At 37.5% G+C, this 18,265-nt stretch overlaps 1 protein-coding gene across 1 annotated transcript in view; it reads right to left on the reverse strand.

Annotated features, from left to right (window-relative positions):
* The window catches only part of LOC136037490 (inactive phospholipase C-like protein 1), a 169,147-nt gene that overhangs the window by 136,582 nt on the left and 14,300 nt on the right, over nucleotides 1-18,265 (reverse strand). The window contains exon 2 of the mRNA XM_065720206.1: nucleotides 14,296-14,389. Coding sequence (XP_065576278.1) covers nucleotides 14,296-14,389 — 94 coding nt within the window. The remainder of the gene's footprint in view (nucleotides 1-14,295; nucleotides 14,390-18,265) is intronic.

The following is an 18,265-nucleotide window of genomic DNA, read 5'->3' on the forward strand; positions in this document are numbered from 1 at the left end:
AAAAAATATTAATCTTTTTGTATTCTGAAATTATGGTAAGTCACCCCTGGCCCCCCTAAAAAAACCATTGACAATATTTTATTCCAAGGCTTATGGGAGCTGATCCCTGGCACAACCTCCATGACCTGCTCCCCCCCCCCCTCAAAAATAAATTATTAACAATAATTTATTCCAAAAGTCATGGGAATTCAGTTTAAGTTTATTAGTTATTTCAAAACTTCTTCACTACAGACAAGAGCTGCTACTGCCCTTTTCCTTAATTAAATAAAAAAAGCAAGTTTTTTTAAATGAAAGTAAGGAGCGACATTAAAACTTAAAACGAACAGAAATTACGAAAGGGGCTTTTCCTTTTCAACGCCCCGCTCTTTGCGCTAAAGTTTGACTCTTTCTCTTAACTCTACATTTTAAAACAGTAAAAACCTTGAGCGTAAAGAGCGGGGCGTTGAGAAGGAAAAGCCCCTTTCATATACGGAGTAATTTCTGTTGGTTTTAAGTTTTAATGTCGCTCCTTACTTTCATTTAAAAAAACTTGTTTTTTTTTTATTTAATTTCTGAATGTTTTAGAATCAATGGATGTTTTGATTTTGGCTCTCCGCAGAGGAATAACTAAAACGAAATTTGTGTATTTATTTTTTTGACTAAATGACTTTCTCATAATTTTGATCGAATGATTTTGAGAAAAAAAGAGCGGGGGAGAAAGCCTAGTTGCCCTCCGATTTTGGTTAATTAAAAAGGCAACTAGAACTTTTATGTTTTTACGAATCTTTTTATAAGTAAAAGATATACGTAACTTACAGATTAGCTTACGTAAAGAACTTTTGTATTCTCATGTTTTTATTACATATATGAGGGCGTTCGCCCCCTCGTCAGTACCTCGCCCTTTACACTAAAGCTTAAATTTTGTCCCAATTCATTAAGAATGACCCCTGAATCACAAAAGCCGCAGAATAAATAGTTGAAATTACTAAAAATACTTTAGCGTAAAGAGCGAGGTATTAGGAGGAGGTGAGCCACTCATATGGGTAATAATTTCTGTTCGTTTTAAGTTTTAATGCTGCTGCTTACTCCCAGCAGAAAAAAAACTTTTTCATATTTATTTTTTCATTGTTATTTTTTTAAGTAATACTAGTAAATCCTGCGCTCCCTGCATGGAAATTTTCTTCCTCCATAACAAATTCCTCGATGACAAAGTTCCCCCAGCGTATCCCCCTCTTCTCAACCCCTGCCACCAACCAAAAAATCCTCCTGAAAACGCCTGTACACTTCCCAATAACCATTACTATATGTAAGCACTGGTCAAAGTTTTGAACTTGTAACCCCTCCCACGGGGACTGTGGGGGAGTAAGTCGTCCCCAAAGACATAGTTATAAGGTTTTCAAATACGCAGAATAAAATGGCTATCTCAGAATTTTGATCCGTTGACTTTGGGAAAATAATTAGCGTGTTAGGGGCCTAGGTGCCCTCCAATTTTTTTGGTCACTTAAAAAGGGCACTAGAACTTTTCATTTCCGTTAGAATGAGCCCTCTCGCAACATTCTAGGACAACTGGGTCGATACGATCACCCCTGGGAAAAAAAACAAACAAATAAACACGCATCCGTGATCTGCCTTCTGGCAAAAAATATAAAATTCCACATTTTGTAGATAGGAGCTTGAAACTTCTACAGTAGGGTTCTCTGATACGCTGAATCTGATGGTGTGATTTTCGTTAAGATTCTATGACTTTTAGGGGGGTTTTCCACCTATTTCCTAAAATAACCCAAATTTTCTCAGGCTCGTAACTTTTGATGGGTAAGACTAACTTGATGAAACTTATATATTTAGAATCAGCTTAAAAATGCGATTCTTTTGATGTAGCTATTGGTACCAAAATTCCAGTTTTTAGAGTTTTGGTTACTATTGAGCCGGGTCACTCCTTACTACAGTTCGTTACCACGAACTGTTTGATCAGTATTGATTTGGTATCTGACCAGTGTACAATAGTTCAGTTTTAAGCCGGATTAACTTTGGAATATATTATAACATTGAGAGTGAAGATATATTTTACCGTGTCGCTGAAGAACTTTCTTTTCTTTCAAAAAGAAAAACCTCGATACGGATTAAAAGTATTATGATCTACTGACCTAAATTCAGGTATTTAATTACATTTCATGTATCAATTATATTTCAGTCGCTAATGAGCTCTTGTCGCGTGCAAAAAGTAACCAGTTATTTTTTCCTATTGAATGTGTCTGGACTTCTAAATTAGCATAATGTCGAATGAGAAAGAAGACTTGTGCATAATGCTTTGCTAAATTATTTATCGCGAGCGCTCCAAGCAAATAAGACTGATGAATTTTGCGAAAAGGCAGTGGGATTTTATGACAAGGATACGATTATAAAAGCTAAGGATACATTTTGGCACTATTCGAATACTTCGAGTCGCAACGTTGCTCGCCAAAAGATTGCCGATAATGTGTTAGATATGCTGAAACTGTTCCAGTTATGTGAGACTAACCGGATCAAATTGCCGAAATTCGTAATTTTGATCCTACGGAGTTCCCAACTACGCCTGGTGAATGAGTGCTATTCTTACTCAAAAAGTGACAGAAATCTCCAATAATTTGAAGGACTTTATTGAAAGTGAGAAAAAAGCCCGTGCAGCTGAGAAACTTGCTACATCCATGAATCAATTAGTCACTCCACCGGCCAAGCCTTCCTATGCAGTTATTCTCAAGAAGCCCCCCTTAGACCTTAAAAAGCCTGACTCCCGTAAAGCTTATCTGGAGCATGTTTGTGGAGAAACTAGTGGGCATATAATCGAGCTTCGTCCCAGTAGAGACGCCTGGAAAGTAGTCACAAAGGATAAAAGCGGTGCCGAATCTATTATGTCACGCATAACCGGGAATAACCCTGAAGTCGAGCCTAAACTCCAATGCCCCTCCTTTTTCGGTATTATCCGTTATGTTCCTGAAGATCTGAATGAAAATAGCCTATGTGATCTGATTGCCAACTGTTTGAAAGCAACTCAAATCCGAAACACCCGTTTTTTTAAGCTTCTTTTTGAGTCTAAAGAGGACCTCGAGTCTTCTATTCGCTTTCCACCTATCACAGGGTACAAAAGACTCCCCATTAGTATATTTCAACGGTTGCCACCCCAATGCTTCTCTCGCCAGTCATATGGTCATTTTGCGTCTGCGTGCTCATGTACCCGAGAATGTTCCAGGTGTGGTGAGGCTGGCCACTCCACAACCAAAGACAATCCTTGTACCAAGGCACTTAAGTGTGCTCTTTGCAATTCCTCCGACCATCCATGATACAGTATTAAATGTCCTGTCGCTCAGTCTCTTCTGAGGAATTCCAATGCCTGAAGAAACCTTAAAAATTGTATCGTGGAACAAGTGTTGGGAAATACTTAAGTAAAAGTACTTAAGTAATTACTTAAGTAAAAATCTGAGTACTTGTACTCTACTTAAGTAAAAAATTTCTAAAGTACTTAATACTTATACTTAAGTAAAAAATTGAAGTAATAAAGAGTACTTAAGTACTCAAGTACTTTCTTCATGGTACAGAAAAATTATACAGGCACGGTGCAGCGCGTTGCGACGAATTGAACTGCCTATATATTAGTGGATGAATGGATTTTAGTCTTTAAGAACATCGTCTTCTGGCTCGGCGCGAAATTTAAAAGAAGGACGCTATCATGGCAGAACTACTATATATGTTGAGCAGAAAGTTTTTTGTGATAAATGGAAAAATTCAGAAGGATAGTGCAATATCTGCCACATGCAAAAACTGCCCAAACAAAATTCTGAAGGTTCACATGGATGCAGCAACGAATATCCACAAACATCTAAAGATGAGTTTGCCCATCCTTCTGTTTACCAGAAGTTTGTTGAGCTGAACTAAAACAGTAAGAACAAAAGAAAATCAAGTAGGAAAGAGGCTAGTTAACTTGTAGGCTCACTTTCGAGGTCGTCTAAAGCTAAAGATAATGAAGATAATACTGCCTGATTATAGCTCACCTTCTAAAAAAGTTAAGGTAGATTTCTTTGCTGCAAGACCGTTGAAACAGATTCAGTCAAAAGTGAATTCTTTGGTACTGGACTATATTATGGACGAGCTGCAGCCCCTGTACACTTTTCAGAAGCCGTCATTCAAAAATCTGATAACAGATCTTGCACCTTATGCAAAGGTTCTAGGAAGAAAAGCTTTAGCTATACAAATTGAAGCTAAGTTTGTTGAAGTACTGAAAGATATGGTTCGTGATTTTGAACTCACCAACTACATGTCGTTGACAACAGACATTTGGTCTGCCAACAATAAAAGCTAATCGGGAATGACTGCACACTTTCTCAACAAGAATTTAAATAGAAATCTTATGCCCTTGCTTGTTCCCGGTTCAAGGGATCACACACTTATGACAGAATTGTTCAACAACTGAACGGCGTATTTGCCAGGTACAAAATTGCAGTTAATAAAAAGTTTGGAAGGTTTTTGACCGATAACACCTCTAACTTTTGTAAGGCATTAAGGGAATATCCGATGGTTTTCGATGAAGATGTTCAAGTCAGTGATGAAGAAAATAAAGATGAAGCACGCCAGAATGGCTCATTCTCTTTTTAAAACGTTGGAGAGTTACTCGATTCTCATGATGACCCCGAGCATTTCCAACTTCCTCCACACCAGGTGTGTCAGCCACACACTTAACCTGCCTGCATCCACTGATGCTGATAAAGCCTACTGTGATATTGTACATAAGAAACAGTACCACGCCGCTTTTTCAAAGTGTATTACTCTCTGGGATACCGTTAATAAGAGTTCAAAAGCTGTTGATGCAGTGAAAGAGGTATATGACAAACAGCTTATAAGAAAAGTGGTAACCAGGAGCAACTCGAAGTATGAAAGTGTCAAATGTTAGATGGATTGTCACAAAATTGGAAAGCTTGCTGACGTATGTGATGCTTTGCAAAAACCAAGGCTAACTTCTTGTGATGTTGAAATTCTTGAAGAACACATGAAAATTATGGAGCCAGTAGCAGTGGCATTGGACATTCTTCAGGGGGAGGAAAAATGCTACTTTGGTGCTATTTATCCTACAATCAAATCGCTTGAAAGGAAGCTCAAAAAGTTGAAAGATTTGGTGAAAGTCAGCCAGCCTTTGGTATATGCTCTACTTGCGGGTCTCGAAAAACGATTCCCCACACTTCTTCTTGCAAGAGACTATGTTATTGCCACGGCAAGTGATCCTTTCTTCAAATTGAAGTGGTTTCCTGGTAACCAGAAGGATGTAGCAGTTGCACTTTTGATGAACGAAGCGAAAAAGGTCGAAGATTTCAGAAGTACTTTTTGTCTGGAGATGAATACTTTCATCTTAGTGATGAAGAAATTGCTCCTGATAATTCTGGCAACCATGGCCGTGAAGCCAATTCTATGAATGTGGAGGTTTTGTCATATTTGAATGAGAGGCAAAAGGAATTATCTGCGCTCAAAGTATACCCAAGAATAAAGAAAGTTTTCAGGAAGTACAGCTGTATCATTCCTATGTCTGCACCTGCAGGATGACTTTTTTCGGTATGTGGTGGAATTTTTACTCCAAAAAGAAACATGCTCGGAGATGGTGCGTTTGAAAAGCTTCTGTTGTTGAAAGGATTAAGAAAGAAGTTAAGTTAATTTATGATCAAGCGGTAATGAATGTTCCTTGTAAATTCTTTTCTTTTTATATCTTAATTGAAGTAAAATTGATTTTTCGTGAAACCAGTTGATTTTTTTCATGAAAACTGCCGGTTTTTTCTGAAAAGCGGTTGATCTCTCGTCAGAATCTTGCTTGTCTTGTCTATTTGGAAAGGAAACAGATATTAAAGAAATGTTTTGCGTGTTATTTACTGTAAATAGAAAATTAGTACTTGAGTACTTAAGTACTGAATTACTTTTTCAGAAGTACTTATTACTTAAGTATAGTTTTTGAGAAGTACTTAATACTTGTACTTAAGTAAAAATTTCTCTGAGTACTGGGTACTTATACTTAAGTAAAAAAAAGAAGTACTTGGCACAACACTGCGTGGAACATCAATGGGAAAGTTCTACCGAAACATCACCTACTTTGCTTGCGGTTTGACATGGTGGGTCTTCAGGAACACTTCTTGTCAATTGATAGTCATCAACTGTTGGAGTTCACATCTTCTCATAATCTTTTTTTCCACCATGCTAATTCCACTCACAGTAGGCCTTCAGGTGGTTTGGCCCTGATGATACGGAAAGAGCTACTTGATAATCTAGTTGCTAATTCTGACAGTTTCCTTGCAGTTAAAGGTTCGAATGTAATCATATTCGTAGTTTCTTTTCCTACTAATTACCGTAATGATATGTTTGAGAGGAAGTTCTCTCTCACATGTGCATCTATTGCCAAGCTAGTATCAAAATATGATGATGAAGGCCTAAGTTGTCTCCTGTTTGGTGACTTTAACTGGGAACTGTATGACCCTGAAAACAATAGATCTCAGATCTTGATCCATGCTTGTCCAAGTCTCACCTATGTTGGAAATGATCGTGATTTTACGTACATCCATCAATCTGGCTTCGTGTCTCAGTTGGACTATTTCTATTGTTCTTCTATGATTAAACCCACCTCTAATACTACGGCTCTTCTTGATTACTCCATATTCGACCACATGCCGATCTGTAATTCTTTTCAAATAAAGCCCTTGCCGCAAACTTCTCCTACAATTTTCCCACTAAATGGTTGTTCAGCCTCAGCTGGGAAGCTGCTAACATCGATTCCTACCAGAGTTCATGTGACTACATACTGTCGAAGATCCGAATTCCTTTCATACTTCTCTGTTGTCCGAACATGTCAGTAGACTCAGAAAAAATCATCCTACTAAACATCTAATGTTCTGAGATAAAGCATGCTATCCATACAGCTGAGAAAACCGCAGTTCCGGTCCGCAAAATTCGCCACGGCATGGAAGTGCGTAACTGGCAGAATAATCCTAATCTCCTGGCCGCATGTGATTCAGCAAAATTCTGGCTACAATTATGGGCAGATTGTGGAAAGCCCCGCTCCGGAGTAGTCAACGCTGTTCGTATTTACACAAAACGTAAATTTTCCAAAGCCATCGCACAGCATAATTCTAACGAAATTATTCGTACCAGCGAGATCGTCGATAATTCGCCTCCTGCTTTATGGCATCTTCGAGCTAAGAACAAATCTTCCAATGGCCCGCCCTGCATGCCAGAAAAAGGTTGGTGTGACTACTTCAGAGACCAATTTTCAGCCCCTAATTCCTACCTAGATAACACCTTTTGCCAGGCCCTCGATAAGGAGCTTCTGTTTGCAGTTAAGAATATTGGTGCCCTGGTCACTCCGTCCTTGATGCGTTCCAAAATTAATAAGTTAAAAAAAAACAGAAATCTAAGGGCGTCGATGGTATATCTGGTACCCATTTAAGCTTTTCCAGCAATCTTCTCCTAGAGCACCTTTCTCTGTTATTTCAAATGATTTTCGTTACTGGCATCGTTCCAGACAGCTTTGGTGTTGGATTGGTCCATCCTATTCTAAAAAAAAAGTAAACCAGGTGACCAGTGCGATTCATTTCGTCCGATCACTGTTTCAACTACCTTTTGTAAGCTATTTGAATCCCTTGTTTTTGATGAAATTACACTTCGATGCAATACTCCGGACGACCAGTTCGGGTTCAAAAAGCACTCAGGACAGGAACACGTTCACAGCGTTCTTGCAAATCTTCTTATTGATGCAGATAAAAATGGCGATCTTCTCGTCTTTGGAGCACTTGATGTTAGTAGAGCCTTCGATTCTGGCATCCGTGGCCATATCCTGCTCAAAGCCCTTCAACGAGGTGTTTCCTCTTGCATCCTTTCCCCTGTTTACAGTATGTACAACAAGCTTTCAGCTGTCATCCTGATCCCCTCTCCATCCGGCACTTTTCCTTCTAAAGAAATGCTGAGTGTCAAGAAAGGCGTACGTCAAGGTGGCAAAAATTCTCCATCACTGTTTAATAACGCTGCTATCGAGAAACAGCAAGTAATAAAGCTGTCGTGCTTTATCCGTGGGATTAATTTTTCGATGCAGAACTTTGCTGATGAAATTCTTCATGTTTCTCGTTCAATATCTTTATTTCAACAAAATTACGACTCACTTGCAGCGGCATACAAGCAGATCGGACTTACCTTCAACGAATCTGAAACAGAACTTATTTTCTTCAATGGTTCAAAAAATGAGCTTTCAATTAACCTCTCAGTTAAAATTGGCGACACTCTGATTAAGCCTTGTGAGTCCCTTATGTATCTTGGCCTTCCTATTTCTTCTACATTGAAGGACACACGCTCAGCACTGAAAAACCACCTCTACTCCCTTCTACGAGCGTCTTACGGATTACATGTTGCCAATAAGTATCGTTTCAACCGTCCTCTCCTTGTCCGGCTATAGAATACTTTTACTACCCCCCATCTGCTTGCTCTGGTTCCCTTCTAGAAAATATTCACAGCTACCGAAAAGAAAGCCATTTGCAGTGCATTTTACAGATATGCTCATTCTTACTACAGTTCCTTACCACGAACTGTTTGAAAAGATTAGCTTCTGATTGTTTTTAAAATCGTGCCGATAATCCCCTCCTCGGTGGAAAATCTTTCCAGCAAATGGTTTTCTTGGGTGGGGTGGGGAGTATAGAAGAAACTTTAAAAAACGCACTAAATATGTGAAACTGACATCTACTCCCTTGTGATTTCTAAGAGTATCTGTGGTTTAGGAAAGTAAAGAATAGCATTAAACCCCAAAATGAGCAGAACCTATTCCCTACAGGAGGACTCTGCCCCTCCTCATCCACACCTCCAACTTTAGATCGCAGAAACTTCAGAGTGTGCTCATTAGATCAGAAATTGAGAGTTCTAGTCCTTTTTTAAAGTCTAGAATGATTGGAGACCAACCAGCCTCGTAGGGGTAGAAGTTTACGGGAGAGGGTTTTTTTCAGTAAGTGGTTTTCCGGAATTATTTTTCGAGGGATATTTTCTATGGCGAGGGTTGAATTTTCAAACCCTCACCAGGGAGAGGGGGGGGTATTTTCCGGAGGGTACAATCCGCAGGGGCTATTTTTCACTGGTAGGGAATTTTTTCCAGGAGAGGGGGCTATTTTCTTCAGGAGGGTATTTTCTGAGGGGGAGTACTTTCCAGGGGTATTTCCCGCGGGGGTGGGGTATTTTCTGCGTTTTTTCTGGGAGGTTTATTTACCGGAGAGATTTTCCGGGGGTATTTACCGCGGTGAGAGGTAAACGCTGGTGATCCCTCACATGCCCCGGGACATGACTTGAAACACTTACCCACAGGTTCCGGGGGGCTGTGTTATTCCCGTAGTTTCTGTTATATGATCTTTTTTCCATTTTGGATAAAATGGCTATATGAATTAGTTGATCGGACGTATTTGAGTAAAATAGGGTTGGGGGGGGGGCTAGTTTCCATCAGTTCACTTTTGTCCGTTAAAAAGGGAATTAGAACTAATCCTTTAAGTCCCCTCCGAAGTTTATACGGCCATCTCTTCCATAAGAACTCTATATGTCCCCGGAGCATAAGTTACGACCCTTTCCCCGGCCTCTGGGGGTGGGAGGGTATGTTAACCATGAAGTGTTTGTTATCTGACCAGTCGAGTATCTCAAACAAACTGGAAAAGAGGGTGTGTGTGTGTGGTCGGGGGAGGGTAGATGCCATCCGATCACTTTTGACTCATTGAAAAAGAGCTAGAACTTTTAATTTTCAATTAAATGAGCCACCTCTAAAGTTGATACGACCACCCCTTGCATAAAAACTTATTTGGTCCATAGCATAGCTTAAAACACTTGCCCCAGGCTCTGTGGGGTTGTGTCGACACCGTATTTTTTGTTATTTGACTTTTAAACTGTTTTTAACACAATGGTTTTCTCAAAAATTGTATTGGATGGGTCCGGGAAAAAATTAGAGGGGGGGCTAGTTGCTCTTTGATCTCTTTTAACTCTTAAGAAGCAAACTAAAATTCTCGATTTTCAATTAATTAAGCCCAGTTTGAAGCTTACACGAGCACCCTTTCCATAAAAACAATATATACCTCAAGGGCATATCTTACAACGCCTGGCTCCGGGCCTTGGGAGGGGTTATGAAGACCCAGGATTTTCTTTTATCTGATCTTGGAACTATTTTTAACAAAAAAGGCTATCTCAAAATTTCTATTTGATGTATTTGGAGTGAAACTGCATTTAATGACTTTTGATTCTTAAAAAGGGCGCTAGAACTTCTGATTTCCAATCGAATGAGCCCCCTCCAAGTTTATACGGCTACCCCTTCCGTATGAAGTGTAGCTGGGAAAAAAATAATAAAACATTCGAGTCATATGGCCTTTACTATAGGCAATGCTATAGCGGTGACTGTGATAAATATCTAAATATTAGTCTATCGATCTATCTACATATTAAATAAAAAAAACAAGTTTTTTGAAATGAAAGTAAGGAGCGACATTAAAACTTAAAACGAACAGAAATTACTCCGTATATGAAAGGGCTTTTCCTCCTCGACACCTAGCTCTTTACGCTAAAGTTTTTTATTGTCTGAAAAAGTAGAGTTGCGAGAAAGAATCAAACTTTAGCGCAAGGAGCGGGGTGTCGAGGAGGAAAAGCCCCTTTCATATACGGAGTAATTTCTGTTCGTTTTAAGTTTTAATGTCGCTCCTTACTTTCATTTCAAAAAACTTGCTTTTTTTATTTAATTTCTGAAAGCTTTTGAATTAATGCATGTCTGATTTTGGCTCTCCGTACATAAATTATTAAAATGAAATTTGTATATTAATTCTTTTTTTGGCTAAATGGCTTTCTCTTAGTTTTGATCAGACGATTTTGAGAAATAACGGGTGGGGAAGGAGGCCTAGTTACCCTCCAATTTTTCAGTTACTTAAAAAGGCAACTAGATCTTTTAATTTTTAACGAACGTTTTTATTAGTAAAAAATATACGTAACTTAAGAATTAACTTACGTAACAAATCTTTATATTATTATATTTTTGATTATATATATGAGGGGGTTGGTCCCCTTGTTAATACCTCGCTCTTCAAACTAAATCTTGTTTTGTCCTAATTGTTTAAGAATGACCCCTGAATCAGAAAGGCCGTAGAATAAATAGTTGAAATTACTTAAACATTTTTTAGCATAAAGAGCGAAGTATTTATCTCCTCCTAAATACCTCGCTCTTCATGCTGAAGTATTTTTAGAACCCCTCATATGCGTAATGATCTCTGTTCGTTTTAATGCTTCTCCTTACTTTCAATTGAAAAAACTTTTTCATGTTTATATTTTCATTGTTTTTTTTTTTAATAGTAATGCTAGAAAATCCTGAACCCTTTTCATTGAATTTCTCTTCCTCCATGAAATATTCCTCCAAGGAAAGATCTTCCCATATAGACTCCTCCTCTGAATCCCACACCCAAACCAAAAAAATCCCCCTGATAACGTCGGTACACTTCCCAGTAACCATTACTGTATGTAAACATTGGTCAAAGTTTGTAAATTGCAGCCCCTCCCCCAGGGAATGTGGGGGGTAAGTCATCCCCAAAGACATAGTTTTATGGTTTTCGACTATGCGGAACAAAATGGCTATCTCAAAATTTTGGTCCATTGATTTTGGGGGGAAAATGAGCGTGGGAGGGGGCCTAGGTGCCCTCCAATTTTTTTGGTCACTTAAAAAGGGCAATAGAACTTTTTATTTCCGTTAGAACGAGCCCTCTTGCAACACTCTAGGACCACCTGGTCGATATGATGACCCCTGGGAAAAAAAAAACAAAAAACAAACAAATAAACACCCACCCGTGATTTGTCTTATGGCAAAAATTAAATAAAAAAAAACGAGTTTTTTTAACTGAAAGTAAGGAGCGACATTAAAACTTAAAACGCACAGAAATTACTTCGTATATGAAAGAGGCTGCTTCCTCATCAACGCCCCGCTCTTTACGCTAAAGTTTGACTCTTTCTCTCAATTCTTCTTTTTAAAACAGTAAAAAACTTTAGCGTAAAGAGCGGGGCGTTGATGAGGAAGCAGCCTCTTTCATATACGAAGTAATTTCTGTGCGTTTTAAGTTTTAATGTCGCTCCTTACTTTCAGTTAAAAAAACTCGTTTTTTTATTTAATTTCTGAACGTTTTTGAATCAATGCATGTTTTGATTTTGGCTCTCCGCAGAGGAATAATCAAAACAAAATTGTGCATATTTTTTTAGGGGGGGGCTAAATGGCTTTCTCATAATTTTGATCGAATGATTTTGAGAAAAAAAGAGCGAGGGCGAAGCCTAGTTGCCCTCCGATTTTTTGGTTAATTAAAAAGGCAACTAGAACTTTTAATTTTTTACGAATCTTTTTATCGGTAAAAGATTTACGTAACTTATAAATTAGCTTACCTAAAGAACTTTTGTATTCTCATGTTTTTATTACATATATGAGGGGATTCGCCCCATCGTCAGTACCTCGCTCTTTACACTAAAGCTTAAATTTTATCCCAATTCATTAAGAATGACCCCTGAATCACAAAAGCCGTAGAATAAATAGTTGAAATTACTAAAAATACTTTAGCGTAAAGAGCTAGGTATCATAAGGAGGTGAGCCCCTTATATGGGTAATAACTTCTGTTTGTTTTAAGTTTTATTGCTGTTCCTTACTTCCAGCTGAAAAAGCTTTTTCACATTTATTTTTTAATTTTTTTTTAATAATGCTAGTAAATCCTGCTCTCCCTTCATGGAAGTTTTCTTCTCCCATGACAAATTCTCGATGGAAAGTTCCCCCAGCATATCCCCCTCTTCTCAACCCCTCCCCCCAACCAAAAAAATCCTCCTGAAAACGCCTGTATACTTCCCAATAACCATTACTATATGTAAGCACAGGTCAAAGTTTGTAACTTGTTGCCCCTCCCACGGGGACTGTGGGGGAGTAAGTCGTCCCCAAAGACATAGTTATAAGGTTTTTCGACTACGCTGAATAAAATGGCTATCTCAGAATTTTGATCCGTTGACTTTGGGAAAATAATTAGCGTGGGAGGGGGCCTAGGTGCCCTCCAATTTTTTTGGTCACTTACAAAGGTTTTTATGCAAAATTCCACATTTTTGTAGATAGGAGCTCGAAACTTCTACAATAGGGTTCTCTGATACGCTGAATCTGATGGTGTGATTTTCGTTAAGATTCTATGACTTTTAGGGGGTATTTCCCCCTATTTTCTAAAATAACGCAAATTTTCTCAGGCTCGTAACTTTTGATGGGTAAGACTAAACTTGATGAAACTTATATATTTAAAATCAGCATTAAAATGCGATTCTTTTGATATAGCTATTGGTATCAAAATTCCATTTTTTAGAGTTTTGGTTACTATTGAGCCGGGTCGCTCCTTACTACAGTTCGTTACCACGAACTGTTTGATACGAAATTCCACATTTTTGTAGACTGGACCTTGAAATTTTTCTATAGGGTTCTCTAATACGCTGAATGCAATGGTGTGATTTTCGTTAAGATCTTATGACTTTTAGGGGGTGTTACCCCCTATTTTCCAAAATAAAGGCAAATTTTCTCAGGCTCGTAACTTTTGATGACAAAGACTAAATTCGATGAACCTTATATATTTAAAATCAGCATAAAAATCCAATTCGTTTGATATATCTTTTAGCATCGAAATTCTGTTTTTTAGAGTTTCGTTTACTATTGAGCCTGGTCGCTCCTTACTACAGTTCGTTACCACGAACTGTTTGTTCGTGGTACTATAGCGTATCTCCAGTATATCCAGATACCAGTATATCCAGATACTATAGCGTATATGGATAGAATGAGTTGTGCAGCTCGGATTCTACGTGTGCTTTCATAGCAGAAATATATGTAACGAACAGTAGCAAAAGTTTCTCCAAAAACGATACAACATCAAAGCGCGCTAACTGGGGTAGGTTCCTATACCGTCCAAGCAATAGGTTCAGCAGATTCAGGTTCAGTTGCTACTTGGCTTTCCATCGGATCGTATCACAGCATTTGTCATTGCGATTGCGCGAGGACGGAGTCATGAAGAGTGGCTCATATTAATGTGTTTCAAAAAGCTTTAAAGTAGAGCATATTACTTTTCGCTACTGTTTGTTATATATATTTCTGCTGTGGGGTGCTTTAACTGTATAGATTGCAGAAAAAAAATATAACCTATCAACCAACGGAGCTGGCGAGCTTGAATCCTAAGCTCCTGTTGGGGCTTTTCGGCTATGTATATTTAAGTCTGATTTACTGTGCCAAATCTCCTGACTGACATAATGAGGAAAAATTCTTACCATCAATTAGTAGTTGGTTCCTATCTCTTGCTTCCGAAGATGGCTCGTACTGCTTGATAATTTCTATGCACTGTTCTTTCGACACACACGCCAACTGAAAGAAAGATTGATAAGCAATTGGCTTGGTATTTATAATCAATTGATAAGCATTGAGAGGCTTTAGTCATCTTTTACACCTAAGGCAAAATCTTGATTAGCACACCCCCTTGTCTCCCAGAAAATTTTCAGGCCAAATTTAAAATGAAGTTTGTGCTGATTAAAAAAAATATTTTCAGTTAATTAATAATTTATTTGCTTTAGTTATTTTTCAACTCAATATTTAGATTATTTAGTTATCATCATTGTTTTAATTTAATCATGTTAATTATTATAAGTAAATTACTTCTGTATGTAATTTTATGTTATTAATTCATTCATAATTTGTTAATTATTTTCATTTCTAAACTTCGCCGTCTATTGTATTTTAATAAAAAGGAAATTTCAGAAAATACAAATTGATTCTAACTGTTAGACTATTTGTTTGAAATTTTTGCCCCTAAAGTTTCTATGCCCGGGGCAAGTACTCCCTCTATCATTCCCCTAAAACCACTTCTGTCGATGCAACAGTGTTTTTTAGTCCCTTGAATCTTAGTTTCACTAATAATGTTTTGACAGATTAGTTCTAAATTAGTCACATCCAACTATTTTAGTATTTGTTAAATTGTACTATTCTTTATATTTCTAAATCCATCGAATCTTGAGGAGGAAAAGGGCAGCCATCGAGAATACTTCTCACAAAAGGATTGAAACTTGATTATAAGACACTCAGCTCCCTCAGCAGCGTTTATTTTCTGCCTCAGTGGACGCATGTATCTTATCAGCAAAATTGTAGTTTATAGCAACTTTCAATTTTTGTATAAGCAATAGAAAAATTAATTTCAACTGATATTTTATCGAAAGTATTGACTGAGCGAAGTTATGTTTTATCAAACAGTTCGTGGTAACGAACTGTAGTAAAGAGCGACCCGGCTCAATAGTAACCAGAACTCTAAAAAATGGAATTTTGATACCAATAGCTACATCAAAAGAATCGCATTTTAATGCTGATTTTAAATATATAATTTTCATCAAGTTTAATTCTACCCATCAAAAGTTACGAGCCTGAGAAAATTTGAGTTATTTTAGAAAATAGGGGGAAACACCCCCTAAAAGTCATAGAATCCTAAATCCGAAAATCACACCATCATATTCAGCGTATCAGAGAACCCTATTGTAGAATTTTCAAGCTCCTATCTACAAAAATGTGGAATTTTGCATTTTTCGCCAGAAGGCACATCACGGATGCGTGTTTATTTGTTTGTTTTTGTTTGTTTTTTTTTCCCAGGGGTGATCGTATCGACCCAGTTGTCCTAGAATGTTGCAAGAGGCTCATTCTAACGGAAATGAAAAGTTCTAGTGCCCTTTTTAAGTAACCGAAAAAATTGGAGGGCACCTAGGCCCTCTCCCACGCTAATTATTTTCCCAAAGTCAACGGATCAAAATTCTGAGATATTCATTTACTCCCCCACAGTCTTTTTGGGAGGGGCAACAAGTTACAAGCTTTGACCAGTGCTTACATATAGTAATGGTTATTGGGAAGTATACAGGCATTTTCAGGAGTTTTTTTTCGGTTTGAGGGAGGGGTTGAGAAGAGGGGGATATGCTGGGGTAACTTTCCATCGAGAATTTGTCATGGGAGAAGGAAATTTCCATGAAGGGAGAGTAGGATTTACTAGCATTATTTAGAAAAAACAATTAAAAAATAAATATGAAAAAATAAATTTCAGCTGGAAGTAAGAAACAGCATTAAAACTTAAAACAAACAGAAATTATTACCCATATGAGGGGCTCACCTCCTTCTAATACCTCGCTTTTTACGCTAAAGTATTTTTAGTAATTTCAACTATTTATTCTGCGGCTTTTGTGATTCAGGGGTCATTCTTAATGAATTTGGACAAAATGTAAGCTTTAGTGTAAAGAGCGAGGTACTGACGAGGGGGCGAACCCCCTCATATATGTAATAAAAACATGAGAATTCAGAAGTTCTTTACGTAAGCTAATTTATAAGTTACGTAAATCTTTTACTAATAAAAAGATTCGTAAAAAAGTTCTAGTTGCCATTTTAATTAACCAAAAAATCAGAGGGCAACTAGGCTTCCTCCCCCGCTCTTTTTTTCTCAAAATCATTCGATCAAAATAATGAGAAGGCCATTTAGCAAAAAAAAATGCAAATTTTGTTTTGATTATTCTTCTGCGGAAAGCCAAAATCAAAACATGCATTGATTCAAAAACGTTCAGAAATTAAATAAAAAAAGAAGTTTTTTAACTGAAAGTAAGGAGCGATGTTAAAACTTAAAACGAACAGAAATTACTTCGTATATGAAAGAGGCTGCTTCCTCATCAACGCCCCGCTCTTTACGCTAAAGTTTGCTTCTTTCTCTCAATTCTTCTTTTTAAAACAGTAAAAAACTTTAGCGTAAAGAGCGGAGCGTTGATGAGGAAGCAGCCTCTTTCATATATGAAGTAATTTCTGTTCGTTTTAAGTTTTAATGTCGCTCCTTACTTTCAGTTAAAAAACTTGTTTTTTTTATTTAATAAAACCCAAAGAGCAGTAATCGTTTTATCGTTCTTCTGTTGAAAGACACGTCCTGAATTTTGTAGCAGTGTTATTACCTGACTTTTTCTTCCGAGTGTATACCCCACCAAGGAAATTCTGAGCCCCTTAAATTTTCAAAATGGTGCATATCATGAGTGAGTTTGTCTGCAATGTACACACATCAGCTGTTCAAGCAGATCAATCCGCGTTAAATTGAAGAGTTAAGGCAGGAGTGGCAATCCCGCTCTTTTTTGTGATAGTTGGTGGGCGATTTAAATTTGGCTTAAGAAGAAACATAAAATGGTCTGATTTCTGTGGTAATCAGACCAATATGGTATATGGTACCATATATGGGAAACCCATCAGGCCTTTTTAGTTATGACCTATTAATAAAGTATCTTAGTTCAAAATTTGTTTACTCGCTATGGCACAACTTTCTATAGCCATATTAAGAAAGGAGCAAATAGAATCACCAACACAGCTTTGGCTCTAGTCCAAGGACAAGTGATAACCCTTCTTCTTGGGTTCAGATATGTGGATATATCTTCCCAATGCATACAATCTTGCATATCAATTCGACCAGATTTCTCAGTTTCGACAAAAATCGAGGAGGTTAGACCTTTACCAATTATTCGCATCAAACTGAGAATCGTGAGAAAGAAAAAAAAAGGGCAAATCCATAGCATTGCTTCAACAACAAAGTAAGAGCCTAAAGAGGAGAATTTTTTTTTACCAGTAAAAAAAATATGGTACTTATGTGTTAATGCGACCACACTTTGTTATAGGTAAGTAATGAAATCAGTTTTCTGTGTTCTCTCAGAGATAATCAGCTTAGCCTGAGCGAGATAAAGCACTATGCAGGCATATTTTAATTAAATATCAAACAGTTTGTGGTAACTGTAATAAGGAGCGACCCGGCTCAATAGTAACCGAAACTCTAAAAAATGGAAATTTGATACCAATAGTTGCATCAAAAGAATCGCATTTTAAGCTGATTTTAAATATATAAGTTTCATCAAAATCAGTTGCACCCACCAAAGTTAATAGCCTGAGAAAATCTGCCTCATTTTAAAATATAAAGGAAACACCCCCTAAAAGTCATACAATCTTAAAGAAAATCACACCATCAGATTCAGCGTATCAGAGAACCTTAAGGTACAAGTTTCAAGCTTCTATCTACAAAAATGTGGAATTTTGCATTTTTTGCCAGAAGACAAATCAAGGATGTGATTTTATTTGTTTTTTTTTTGTTTTGTTTTTTCCAGGGGTGATCGTATCGACTGAGTGGTCCTAAAATGACGCGAAAGGGCTCATTCTAATGGAAATTAAAAGTTCTAGTGCCCTATTTAAGTGACA

Source organism: Artemia franciscana, chromosome 17 (genome assembly GCF_032884065.1).
Source record: "Artemia franciscana chromosome 17, ASM3288406v1, whole genome shotgun sequence".
Classification (NCBI taxonomy): domain Eukaryota; kingdom Metazoa; phylum Arthropoda; class Branchiopoda; order Anostraca; family Artemiidae; genus Artemia; species Artemia franciscana.